Here is a 13877-nt window from a genome sequence, read left to right on the forward strand (position 1 = left end):
GGGTGAAGATATGCTTCAAACTTTTATGATCGGTGTAGATCTGAAATGTCTCTCCATACAAATAATGGCGCCAGGTTTTCAAGGCGTGTATGATGGCGGCAAGCTCCAAGTCATGGGTAGGATAGTTCTTCTCATGATTCTTTAGCTGTCTAGATCCATATGCTATAACCTTTCCATGCTGCATTAGGACACAACCCAGGCCCAGATAGGAGGCATCACTATAAACTGTGTACCCTCCTGATCCACTCGGTAGAGCCAGCACTGGTGCAGTAGTCAGTCGCTTCTTCAACTCTGAAAAACTCTTCTCGCAGTTCTCATTCCATTCAAACCTTGCATTCTTCTTTGTGAGTCGGGTTAGAGGAGCTGCTAGACTAGAGAACCCTTCGACAAACCGGCGGTAATAACCTGCCATCCCTAGGAAACTGCGAATTTCCTTAACTGTTGTCAGCTTTTCCCAACCAAGTACCGCTTCAACCTTTTCGGGGTTCACCGACACCCCTTCCTTCGATATAACATGTCCTAGGAAGGCGGTTTGTTCGAGCCAAAATCCACACTTGCTCAACTTCGCATACAACTTCTTTTCTCTGAGTACCTGTAGGACTTGGGCAAGATGATGAGCATGCTCTTCCCTACTTTTTGAGTAGACTAAGATATCATCGATGAACACGATGACAAATTGGTCCAAGAATTCTCTGAAGATTCTGTTCATTAGATCCATAAAGATGGCCGGGGGGGTTGGTTAGCCCAAACGGCATAACCAGGAACTCATAGTGTCCGTACCTGGTTCGGAATGCCGTCTTGGGGATGTCTTCTGCTCTCACTTTTACCTGATGGTAACCTGATCGTAGATCTATTTTAGAAAAGATCTGTGCACCCTGCAACTGATCGAAAAGGTCATCAATCCGGGGAAGAGGGTACTTGTTCTTAATTGTTACCTTGTTTATCCTTCTATAATCAATGCACAGTCTCAACGTTCCATCCCCTTTCTTTGCAAAAGTAACCCCGGCACCCCATGGGGAAATGTTGTGTCTAATGAAACCACTGTTTTGTAGCTCAGTGATTTGTTTCCTTAGCTCTTCCATCTCGATGCGGCTCATTCGGTAAGGAGCTACCGAGATGGGCTGGGTTCCTGGCTGTAAGTCTATGGTGAACTCGACCTCTCTGTCCCTTGGTAGACCGGGCAGTTCATCCGGAAATACGTCTGGAAAGTCTCGGACTACTGGAATCTCTTGGATACAACTTCTTTCTTGGGTTTACCTAGTTAGAGAAAATACAATATTAAGGCATTGGGAATTAAGAAGAAAAGAATTTGCCATTAGGGGAAATCAGTACCGAATAATTTTATTAACTTGTAAATGGTTCCTCGTTGGGAGGATTAAATACAATCTTTTTGTTAAAGCAGTCTATGGTGGCATGATACACCGCTAGCCAATCCATTCCTAGGATTACATCAAAATCCCCTGTGTCTAACCCTATCAGGTCTACCATCAATTTCCTATATGTTATCTCCACGGCACATGCCCTGTAGATAACCTCTCCTAGCAATGTCTCCCCTACCAGCATGTAGGAGGCAATGGCAGCCCTCTGCTCAAGAACTACTCCCAAGGTCTCGAAATCTCTTTCAGTCTCTGTCAGCCAGTATTGGGCCTCTTCAAAAGAGGATCCCCCTGCAAAAGTAGAAGGGTTCAGTCTTCTGTACCTCTCTATGAAGCCGGGGTCGATCAAGGAAGGAGAGGGGTCCCGAGGTAGAGGGACTTGGGCCAGCTGAGGGTTAACTGGGGGACCCTGTGGTGGCACCTGCTGATGTGGTGGGGGTACTGGAATGTGCTGTGGCGGCGCCTGCTGGTACCGTGGCTGTGGTACAGGGTCGTACCGCGGCTGTGGCGCCGGGTGGTACTGTGGAGGAACAGGCTCCTGCCGGGGTGGCTCGGGATCAGCCTGCTGTAGCGGGGGCTCAACCTGTGCTAGCAAAGGAGGTCCGGGTAACTCCCTTCTCTCCTCTTGCCTTTGCTGGGCAGCTACGAGAGCCTCCACCATCTCAAATAGTCTGTTTAAATCCTCCCGAAGCGAATTATCTTGGGCCACTTGGTTTAGTGGGGGTCTTCCTCTCCTCATTCCCGTGTACTCGTTTTCACAAGGAATGATTGAGTAACGACATATGGGTGAGTATTACTCTAAGGCACTATTGTGTAAGGGATGGGTCCGAGGAAATGCGGCTCTGATACCAACTGTAGCAGCCTCGGAAATTTAAAATGGAATTTTATATTCAAAAATATCAAATGCGGAAGCGATGTCAAAATTTGAATAACATCCCTTACACTGAAACCGAAACGTGCTCACAAAATATAAAGGATTAAACTACCTAAAGGAGAAACTTGAAAGTAAAAACTACGAATGTGACTATGGAGTCTTTAGGCGTCCCCTTCGTCGTCCTCCTGCGGAATCGGCTCGGGAACGATGTCCTCTTGATCTGAAATGATTAAATAAGGAATGAGCTACACTAGCCCAGTAAAGACATCACGATATCTCACCGTCACGGAGGTAAAGGTGGGTAGAAAACACAAAACAACCAATGGAGCATAATTTACAACAAATCCTTTTATCGATAAATAAAACCTTTACCATTTACTTACCTCGGTGAAATTCATAAAACAATATACGAAAGCAATAACATCATCATCATCATGGAAACATATATATATGAACTGTATAACATAATACCTATCACACTTTTCGTAATTCAATCGTTACACAACATATTTTCCTAATTCACCAGCCCACTAGTATCCATGGGGATCCATAGGGGTCCCGCTACCCGTTAATCCTTAACACTTGAAATCAAATTCCAGGCCGTCCCCATACCCCGTCCGGTATGGGCGCCAAACCATAGACCTCATTATCCCGTCCGGTATGAGGGTGAAACGGGTCGTCCCCATACCCGTCCGGTATGAGCGCCAAAACACATAAGATCTCCATACCACGTCCGGTATGGGAGACCACAATCCCGGTAGGGTTCCCTACGGACCCGGTCCGTCCACCATCTCCCAGGATATCTAGTAAGGCTGACCACATTATACCATTATCCATTTACATAATTGTTCATTCTCTTTTTCCTCAGTCAGCATCATTAATCCACGTACAAGTAAGCAAAACGATAATTTATGCTAAGCAGACAACATACAGCATCAATATCCCGGTCGTTTAATCCATAATCAATAAAACAGTAAAATATGCACACGAAATTATAAAATGAAAATATCGAACCTCATGCTGCATTTAAAACTGTAAAACAGGCCAAATAACAGTTAACCGACAAACACACTAGACTCGGGCTCCATTAGCGACCTTAAGCAATTTCACACATTCGTTGATTCATGAAATACCGTTTTATCATTTATTGAACATTAAAACCGTGATAGGAAATAGGGTGAGGGGTTCTTACTCGTTTCGGGGTCCGAACACGGCTTCACAGTGCGCTTGCAGGCTGTCCCTAATTTTCCCTGAATTTTCCTCGGAGAACTGAAACGCACTACTGGTACCTGCACGTGTTCCAAAAAAATCCCAAATTAGGCCCAGGGCCCCTTTCGGCCCTAATCGCAACTCCGGCACGGCGGCTCCGCCGTGCTCCGGCGCCGGCGCCGCCACTGGCAGCAGCGATTCGCCTCGGGTTGGCTGTTTTCGGCCGTTTCCGGCCGAATTCGGCCACACTCGCATCGGTCCCTGCGAGAAAACAACCCTAGGGCCCTCGGGGGGCCAAAAAATCACGAAAAAACGGAGCTTACCGGCGGCGGCGCTTTCGGGTGCGGCGGCTCTCCGGCGAGGTTCGTGTTTTGGTGATTCGCCTCCGGTCAACCTGTAGAGAAAAGAGTGGTGATCACGGTGATACAAAAATTGCATCAAACGGAGGCCGGGAATGGCCTCATCGGAGGCAAAAACCGAGAAGGGCGCGGCAGCGCCGCTGGGCTTCGGCCGTGCATTCCGGCCGTTTGGCCAGAATTTTGGCTCCGATTTGGCCACAGGAGGAATCAGCGTGGAAAAACGAGTCGGGGGTACGAAATTTACCTCGATCGGCGGTCGGAAGTTCCTCCGGTGCGGCGGCGGGTGGCGGCGGCCGGCTTCTGGTTCGTCTTCTCCGGCGAGTGGCAGGCGGTTAGGGTTTGTGGTCTGGTGTGGGGGTTCTATTTATAACCCCTTGACTTTTGATCTCAGCCGTCCATTTTGTTTTAATCTGGACCGTCCGTTTTTGATTAAATCTGGGTCGTCCGATCGCGCCCACGCGGATCGCCAACGTGGCCCTTTTTGGCACGACGTGGTTTTGCCACGTGGCAAGTCCCGGTTGGCCGGGACTGCTGACCGGGCCTGCTGACGTGGCTTTTTTTTTTTTCCTCCTCGGTCCAGGCGCTACAGAATTGCTTAAAGACCCTTAATATTTGTGTAGATGCCAAGGCATGTGTGTGAATAACTTTTCGGGCGTCATGGTGTGTGTCTTTCAGAGAGAGCACTTGTAGAGACTCCACCGAGCAAATAAAATCCCCTAAACTGGGAAATTTTGTTTGCTGAGAGGGTAAAAATTATGTTAAAAGAAAGCGCAGCGCTAGAAGGAGGGCTTGAACCTCCGACCTTGTGGTTAACAGCCACACGCTCTAGCCAACTGAGCTATTCCAGCTTTGGTAGAAATAATTAAAACGGAAAAATTGGACTAGATTTTTAATCTCAGATACAAAACCAAAAAAGGAGCAGTTTTTGATTTAAGATATATTAGGTAAAAACATTATGAATCTAATCTATGTCATTAACGCATGATTAGTTATGATTTGCTCTTTGAAGTATCTTAATTGAAAACAAAGAGAATCGTTTAATATTCTGCATGAACAGATGCCTTACTTTTTATAAATGAGTTTTTCATTTAATCAAAATTTGATGAGGTTAGAACAATAACCAAAACTGGCATTTGATTATCCATAAACATTGCATTTAATAAATTTAGATATGCTCTCTCATATCTTTCAAAATATAAATTAATTGTTTAAAAATATATTACATTTAATCAACATTCAATTAGCCAACCAAACTTTACAACACCTGCTATGAATTCAGGCAGTAACAGCGCTTTGAAGCAACGTCTCCAAGTCTTTCAATCTGTTAAAAAGGGAGAAAAATCGGAATAACCAACTGCCAACTGAGCATATCAGCTGAATCACAGTAGCCGCTTTTATGGCACCTGGTGGACTCGGGTTTATGTCCCATCTCTCTATTTAGCCAGGGGTAGTTTGGTTTGGTTCAATTTTCATTCAATTTCTACTTTTATGATACTGTATCATCATTTAGTTATTAGATATTAAGGTAGAGATTGAAAATTTATTCTAAAAATAATAACATAATTCTATGTTCAAACTAGTCCAGCAATTAAGGGAACAAATAAAAGAAATGTAATGCAAATAGACACAGTACCTCACGTCAGTTAGATCCGGATAGATTGCTATAGCATCTTTGAAGTCCTGAATATGATTTATTTAATTAGCAGCTTTAACTCATGAAGAGAACATCCAACTATTCCGCGGACAGAATTGTTAATCATAAAACAGAAGGATAAATCAAAGACCTTACCTGGTCAGCAGTTGAAGATGTGTACGTAATCACGCACGACATTCCAGCCTGAGTTGCTGCCTACGGTAACAAACTCGGTTATTGAACAACGATATAAAAAATGAAACAAAAATACAGAGCAAAATAGATAGAGAGAGAGAGAGAGAGACTGTGTGATAAACAAGTAAGCAATGGCAACATCCTCCATTGCATCATAAAAGAATGAAGGATCTTCTCTCGTAACTGATATGGAATAGAATATCTACCTGTAACCCAATAACACTGTCCTCCACCACTAAACAATCCTTCCCCGACACACCTAGTTTCTGCAAGAAGCTTATATGGATAAGCTCGAAGAGAAGATCAATGGGGAATTCCATAAAAGTACAGTCCATATTGTAATTAAATCAACTACCTCAGCAGCTGTTAGATATATCAAAGGATCAGGCTTCTTTTCCTTCACATCATCGCCTATGATTAGAGAAAAAATTTGAAACATAAATAAGTTTATGTAGAAATTATGAGCTAGACAATATAATAACAACAACAACAACAAAATGGGTGCATCAACAACAACAGCTGCACCCTTGAAGTTACTTAAATAAGCTAGAACGTAATAGAAAAATGACCGGTAAGTGCAATGTGTTTAGTCAACTTGCAGCTGAATTTAGTTTAAATGCACCACATATTATCATATAAAAAAGGAGGCAAATTTGAACGGGTATGCAAGAAACACATTGAAAACATGCTTGCTGCAAAGGAAGGAGGAAGTACAGGTCAACAAGGTAGAAACACAAACATCCAAGTGCTCGAGATGTTAGATTACAGGACTAAAATTATAAGGAAATAACCGAACATCAAGTTTTGAGTTGTTGATGTACCTGCAAGGAAGCAATCAAGACTTTGAAAGCGGTCCTAGCAAAAGGAAAATGAAAGATATAGATAAATGAATGTTGTGAGAACAGAGAAAGGGATGATTTTAACAGTTAGATGTCTATTGGAAGGCTTACCATTCCTATAAGATTTTCAAGGCATAATATAACTGAACTCTTGGTTGCTGCCGAGCAAACAGCTAGTTTTTTCCCCTGTAACAGCAAGCAGTACCAAGAATGATAACCAGAAGCAGATTTGAGGGATTTTTAAAATGCAATCGGAGGTAAGCAATAACAAGTGAATTCCTTACAGCAGCCTTCGCCTCATCCATCAACCTCAAAACTCCTGGCCTTGGTTCCACCTGGTGAAGACAATACAGGTCTACGATATTGTTAATGGTAACCCATTGGGACAATTCCATAAACAACTCTAAGATCGGCAAGAAAATCAGTATATATCAGAAAAGGATGTTTCCTTACAGTTCCAGATTTTATTATTTCTTTGTACCTTTCCGTTTTCCAATCCTACAGAACCACAGAAACACAGATAGTACGGTATAAATTACATATTATAAAGAGCTTCATATACAATGCTTAAATTTCAAAATTAAACAATTGTAGTTTGGCTCTCAACAAGACCATGTTGATATTCATTAGTTTCGAATTGAGAATTTAAATGTGATATGCACCGTAATTTCTCTCTTCCAAGTTGAGGAAAATCATGGAATACATATATGAAATTCCTCGAACCTCAAAGAAGAAACATGAGAAGAAGACCAATCGAAGTCAAATTTTAAGTAAACTGAGATGAAGAAGAACAGGATTAGTACCTGAAGAGTGTCAATTAACTTGGCCCTGTCTGCATCATTTTCAGGAGGTTCACTGAAAATTGTTGAAGACGGCCAACCGTGCTCTTTAAAGTACCTTTGAACAATCAAATATCCCCAACAAAATCAACGAAAGAATATTCTGGAACAAGAAAAAAGACCGTAAAAAGTGAGAATAAACCGAAGAGACCATCGCATCTTGGGTTTGCCGCCGCCGATTCGATTCTGGAGCACATCGTAGAAATCGGAGTCCCAGTAGAGAGGGCCCGAGGAAGGAGAGCAAAGAACATTGAAATGGGAAAAGGCGTCGTTGTAAGCTTGGCGGTGCAAGTGCTCTGACTCCAATATCACGCCGTCGCAGTCGAATATAAGGGCTTCCAGAGAACAGGAAGCAGACACCGACAATGGCGGCTTCGATGCAGGATGACCTCTCCTGGGCCTGAAATGGAGCGGTTCAATGCGAGAGAAAGGGTTGAAGGAAACCAGAGAAGAAGACGAAAAAGAATGAGCAGGAGAGAGAGCGGTGAGGTAAGAGCGAGAGAGGATCATCATGCAATTACAAGACGCCATTGATGAGTGTTTGGTGTCAGTTTACTTGAGTGTTTGTTTTGTTGGAATTTAGACGTAACATGTGGCGGACATTGGTTGGTTGGTGTGGTCATTGAGCAGTGGAGTCGTTTTAACGAGTTTAACGACTAGCCGAAATTTAGAGAGAGGAAGAAAATTTGATTTAATCTGGGAGATTATTATTTATTTAGTAGTTATTTTTATTGAATGTGAGGATAAATTTAAAATACATATATATAGTTTAAATATATTTTCTGTTATTTTTAAATCGTATTTCTAAATTAAACTATACATACTTATATTAATTTATAAAATAAAAATTATAAAATATTGCCAAAATGTACGTAGACCAGTGACATTTTCCTCAATTTCTTTGCTTATAATAATAATAATAATAATAATTAATACTTGTGCATAAAATAATAATATGTTTTTGTTCGTGCAGGTCAACATATATCTATCAAATAAACTTAGAAATTTGAATATAAGCTTAAAATGATTATAAATAATTATTCAAGTACTTAATTCATTAATAATTCCATTCTTCATTTTTTTCTCCCCAAACAAACTAAGAATATTGCTCCTCCTCCTCCTCCTCCTCCATGAAATTAACCTAATAACATCTTGCTTCATTCTGTTAGACAACTTGGAAGTCTCGCAATTTACAAAAACCTACCTACAAGGTTGTGCCTCCACCATCGGACATAAGAGATGCTGCAGCTGCTGCAGCAGTCGGGACAACGCCTGTTGAGATGCCTGGTTTCGACAAATGCAAGAGCCTGGAAAAAAGATGAAAACCACCCCTTCATTTCAAAAGAGCTATCATAATAGTCTTCATGCTGTATTATGCATTAAAGCTTCAAAAGAACTATGGTTAATAGTTTCAAAAGTTGTAACCATTAAAGTTTGGAATAAACTTTTTTAATCTGGTCTATACACATTATTAGTCCTGTAATAAAGTATTTTATGTACTGTCCTCGAGCTTTATTATGCATATGTTTAGATTCTTAGTAAAATGCTACCAAAAGCTACTAGTTTATAGGGGATGTAAAACTACTTACGGCGCAAGATATTCACAAAAAGATGATACTGCAGCTACAACTTCTGCATAATTCTCGGAGGTTGCAGGGGCCGTCACTTCAACTAGCTGTATGCCCGGGGTTACCGGCACAGCCTCGTCTGTTGCATGTAGTTTCAGCATCTTATTGATTGATGACACAGAAACCTTGATCTGAGCACCCCTTTGGAAATGGAAGGCGAATCCCACTCTCAAAAGCTCATGGTCCAACTTGTAGCCAAGTGCATAAAATAAGCGGAGAACATTCTTGCTCACTTTGCTCTCAACCATGGTCCTTACCAGAACTGATATTTGCTCTGCACCAGCACCACGCATTGCGCCTCCAACATGTTTGACAGTCCTAAATATAAAGAAATTTCCTTTAGCAGACAAATTATAAATGCCTGTAACACTTTAGTTTCAAGTCATACCATGTGGGTTCAGGCTGTTCAAGATCACACAAAAGCCTAACCTCCGAAGAAACAACTCCTGGAGAACAAAAAGTATGGGAATAAATGTTAGATGATAAAGCCTTATTGGTAGAAGGATCACAATACATCAGAATGTTTTGTATGTCAATGGAGAAAAAAGCGTGTGATTCCAAAAATTGCATGTTCTGATATACCAATTGGTGAAATTAGCTACGTGGATTTCATATTACATTCATTCTCAAAACAAATTATCACAACATGGTAATGGAAAAACATATGGAAAGTAGCCGATCCTTCTGTCCGGCAGTTGAGCCCTTAATTTTCCAATATGAGAGACTAAAATATCCCATAGTAAGATGGACCTTCAACGAAATCAATGAACATTATCAATGCAAACTGCAAGCACGATGAGTTGATTTGTGCAAGGAGTAAATGTAATGTCGTATGTTCTTTCATTATTATCAATCCATTGATACACTGATCAGTCAAGTTTTTTCTTTTAGTAATAAAAGGGCCACATTAGCATATACCAGTTGAACAAAATAATTTCTTCTACACACCCTTCTAGATTGTACCAAGTACTGTGAACATGAAACAGGAATTCAATTTACGATTTTGTACTTACCAAGGTTGGGCCCGCTTTTTAGGCAGATTTCATGCACCCTCAAGCGTTCTCTGTGAACCCCACAAAGGCCTTGAAGAAGAATCTCTAGGGCCTCAACATGCTGCAAAGAGTAAATTATGTAACTGCATACTGAAAAAACTCTCCTTCCATCCCATCTTTACAAAAACAAAATGAAAGGTCAAAAAATAAATTATCATTTTCATATTTAAAAAAGAAAAGAAAAATAATGTGTTTTCTTCTTGCAAGTTTTGCTCAATCATCTATACAGCAAATGAAGCATATTAAGCAAAAAATAGCAATCTTTTTCTATCTGTATATTACTCCATAGAAGAGCACATAAAGGAAAACAAAAACTTTCACTTAATTGACCTGCGTCTCTATAATTCCTTGAACCACACACTCCATTGAAGCCCTCCTTTAGATCACCCCCCAAATTCTTCCAATTCTTGTAGCTTTACAAATATTTTTGATGTACCTTTAGAAATATCTGATATAATAGACAAACACAAATTACAAAATACTATACTTCTATTTCAAAAAAAAGACAGAAAAATAAAAATTACAATATCCTATTTTAGCAAAAGAACATGCAACTCATCATGGGATTTCTTAAGATAACAAGGATTAAGATGATAAGGATCCTTTCGCTATGTAAAATACTTTCTAGTCTTCATTTTCTAAATTAATGTGTTTATGCATTTTTTTAATCATAGAAGTATGTGAGAGCATAAAATGATCAAAATACAAATGAAATATTTATAAAAATCAAAAATAAAATTTTAAAATTTTAAAATTTTCTAACTTCATCATTATTTTCACTATATTTCTGTTAACTGCCTTGTACATTTGTAAATAAAATATATGTAAATTTTCAAAAATAAAAACTAAGAAAAACATGTGCCTGAATTTTTTGTCAGGCATAACCACAACTCCAATTCTCAAAGCGCAGAAATCGAATCCCAACAATGGCAACGGCCTATGTCATTTAATTTACCAATATGAACCCATTTGGCACAACTGCATTGAAATATAGATATAGAATATACAGCCCAGTGAAGACTCAATAATGCCTATTACACCGTGAAGTGGAGCAAAACTTCGCAAAAATGAGAATTTGCAATAAATGCAAAAAATGGTTGCCACTAATCTGTCTAAGATGGAATTAGATGCCAAAACATGCATTGGTACAATAAAGAGAAAGTAAGTCTGGAAAAGGAAACTAGATGGGAAGGTGCCAAAACATGCATTGGTATAATAAAGAGATACTAAGTCAGGAAAAAGAAACTAGATGGGAAGGGATTAAGCACCCATCTAGTGGCATAGGCTTTTAGAAAAGATAGCTAAGAATAACCAAATATATGAAAATAGAGCTAGAAGTCAAAATGAACAAAGGAAAAACCCGACGACAGCTCTTAACCTAAAAACTCTCATAACATCCTGTATGCAAAACCAAAGAGCTTCTTGGAAAACATGTCATACATTAGAAACCGTACACCACAAATAGTTTAAGCTTTTATGAGTCCAAAAATCCTCACCAATCAATCATATTCTAAATAACCCCAAAACAATCTCTCTTTTTCCTATTGAACAACACCATTTTCCCAGTTTAAACAACAGAAACTACTATTCCATAGATTGAAACAGCAGGTGTAGACAGTCTTTATCCTTTAATTTATTCTACTTCCAAACATCAAGTGCTAGGTCCGTTTTCTAATTCAAACTACACCATACAGCATCTACATGCACAAACTAAAAAGTAAAAATAGTTCATGGTTTCCACTGTCTCATCCCTAAAACATGTATCAATCCATTAAGCAACATTGCAGTAGACCTTACATGTGGACAATAAAACAAGAAATGCAGAAGCCAAAAAGCAGTTCCTATTTTCCTCATCTACTCCATTCTCAAATAGTAGGCAAAGCATACCCATTATATAGTTTAAAGATATCGAGCAAAACTTTGAATGGACAAGCCAAGCATGCAAAATCAGTCATGTTTTAAACCCTTAATCAGCAGCTAAGTGACCGCAAGCTACATATAAAAAAGGGAAGAGCAGACTCACTCAAAACAGCCCTTGACTTTGAGGTTGAAGCATTAAGGAAAGAAAAACATCCTAAAAACACGAGTTCAAAACAGTGAAGTTGGAAGTATGAGAACAGAACCGAAAAAATGTGCTATATTAAGTTTGAGATATTTTGACACCAAGAATGCATAAAAGGGATGGCAGATTTGACTCAGGTAGTCAAAGTGTAAGAATAAATCTTAAAAACCAGGTCAGAGACATTTATGCTCGAAGAAGGGAAAAGTTTGGGCTCTTGAAACTTAAAACGCACTATAGAGAGGCATAAATAAATCTAGAGAATGATCTAGAAAGGTTAACATCTGAACACAGGTTTGAAATACCTTTTGAAGAAGTAAAACCAGATTTTGAGGAGAAACAAAATAAAATAAAGTCCGAAATCAAATCCAAAGTTTCAAAATATTTAGGGCGTGGATGAGCAGATTTAAAAATTGAAAAAAAGAACTAAATAATGCTAAAAGAGAATAGGGATCATTTTGAAGAGGTTAGAGAAATCATTCAACCATTTCTTAAGACAAAACGAAGGACAACCTGAAACATTGAAGAAGGGTCCCCATCACAGCCATCATTGAGCTTTATTTCTTAGCAAGACACATTGCACCCTAGGATAAGTCAAGAGACTGAAATATTATGATCAGTAAAGGAAACTGAACCAATTACAGTCATACTTCGGCCATACATTGAATTTAAAGGGATTTCACAATTCAAATAATTTAGAAGAAACTATTTGTCATTATACCGAACATATATCTTCCGTAAGAGTAAGAGGAGCCAAGGAGATTATTCCATGGCATCCTCGGATCCCTTTTTAGATTTCTAACAAAAGTAAATGATCCTATGCCAGGTTACTGACGCAAATCTCCTAGACCCACTGCTATCACCAAACAAGCATACATTTAGCAAAAACACATGACAACCCCGTGTCTCTCACATTACTACCATTATTCAAAGTCAATCACTCAATCAACTATATATCCTATTTGTAAAAGAGCTTTGACCTAATTGAATACACCCTATGATCTAACATACGGAACCATAAACATCACTCATTTAAAATGTGTTCTTCACATTTCAAGTGTTTCAATTTCACATGAAAAATCGTATTAAAGTACATTCATACTTCATTTCTAATGTACCACACACCTTCCAAGCTTCATACATAGAAAGCTTTCAAACCTCAATTACAAATGATTGCAGAATTTTAGGAACATACCTGACTAGAACCCCAAATTGAATAAGCTCGGTCACCCTTTCTTGCTTTTTTCTAGTCGAGTCCCTTGCTACTCTATTTCTCTTTCTTTCTCGGTTAGGCCTTCCCTTTCTCTCACAGTCTCCAGCCGTCTCTCTACACTCAATTTTTTTTTTAAAAAAAAAAATCATTTTCAGAACCCTCCTCTTTTGTTCGTTTTCAGGGCCCAAACGCGAAGAAGAAGCTGCCGAAACAGCGCCATTAAGTGACTAGAAGGCTTTCAAACGGCGCCATTCGGCCTTGGAAAAGGGCCTTTTGTTTGGGGTCAGATTTTGGTTCCTCTGGTTTAGATTAAGAATGGATAAATTTTAGTTCAATGGACTTGGGCATTGAGCTATGTAAAATTATTATTATGCTGAATAAAATTAGGATATGCCATTGTCCGAAAAGAATACATAACTCAAACAAATTCTATACTGAATCTTTCGATCCTTTTTTGGTGTAGACAATGAAGGGCGGTAATACTTAAATACAGACTTCAAAAGTTAATTTCGTATAACATACTATTAAAGTGATTTATGTAAGGGATGAGTCCCTCTGTTTGGTACAAGGGAAAACAAAAAGGGATTGGAGAAGAAGAATA

At 39.4% G+C, this 13877-nt stretch overlaps 2 protein-coding genes and 1 non-coding gene across 5 annotated transcripts; all 3 read right to left on the minus strand.

Annotated features, from left to right (window-relative positions):
• Positions 1-4592: 4592 nt before the first annotated feature.
• On the minus strand, positions 4593-4666 carry TRNAN-GUU (transfer RNA asparagine (anticodon GUU)). The gene has a single exon. It is a non-coding gene; the product is annotated as a tRNA-Asn (tRNA).
• A 334-nt stretch (positions 4667-5000) lies between these two features.
• Positions 5001-7897, minus strand: LOC110825862 (Haloacid dehalogenase-like hydrolase (HAD) superfamily protein). Of its 2 annotated transcripts, none has more exons than XM_022056382.2 (11): positions 7476-7894; positions 7289-7382; positions 6939-6983; positions 6770-6820; positions 6597-6671; positions 6468-6501; positions 6002-6057; positions 5853-5912; positions 5608-5667; positions 5452-5498; positions 5001-5139 (listed from the first exon to the last, which is right to left on the minus strand). In XM_022056382.2, exons 1-11 carry the CDS (start codon positions 7853-7855, stop codon positions 5094-5096), a joined length of 948 nt encoding a protein of 315 aa, XP_021912074.2. In that variant the 5' UTR covers positions 7856-7894; the 3' UTR covers positions 5001-5093. The 2 variants fall into 2 exon arrangements, with proteins under 2 accessions (XP_021912074.2, XP_021912075.2); XM_022056383.2 differs by lacking the exon at positions 5001-5139 and adding an exon at positions 5285-5312 and having other exon boundaries at positions 7476-7897.
• A 432-nt stretch (positions 7898-8329) lies between these two features.
• Positions 8330-13834, minus strand: LOC110825869 (mediator of RNA polymerase II transcription subunit). 2 transcript variants are annotated; one of them, XM_088206739.1, is made up of 7 exons: positions 13259-13834; positions 12577-12647; positions 10335-10452; positions 9966-10065; positions 9341-9398; positions 8914-9270; positions 8330-8631 (listed from the first exon to the last, which is right to left on the minus strand). In XM_088206739.1, the coding sequence occupies exons 3-7, from the start codon at positions 10368-10370 to the stop codon at positions 8529-8531; spliced, it is 654 nt and encodes a 217-aa protein (XP_088062865.1). In that variant the 5' UTR covers positions 10371-10452; positions 12577-12647; positions 13259-13834; the 3' UTR covers positions 8330-8528. The 2 variants fall into 2 exon arrangements, with proteins under 2 accessions (XP_088062865.1, XP_021912085.2); XM_022056393.2 differs by lacking the exon at positions 12577-12647 and having other exon boundaries at positions 13259-13830.
• Positions 13835-13877: the final 43 nt, after the last annotated feature.

The sequence above is a fragment of the Carica papaya genome, chromosome 6 (genome assembly GCF_054855325.1).
Source record: "Carica papaya isolate Zhongbai chromosome 6, ASM5485532v1, whole genome shotgun sequence".
In the NCBI taxonomy this organism is placed as follows: domain Eukaryota; kingdom Viridiplantae; phylum Streptophyta; class Magnoliopsida; order Brassicales; family Caricaceae; genus Carica; species Carica papaya.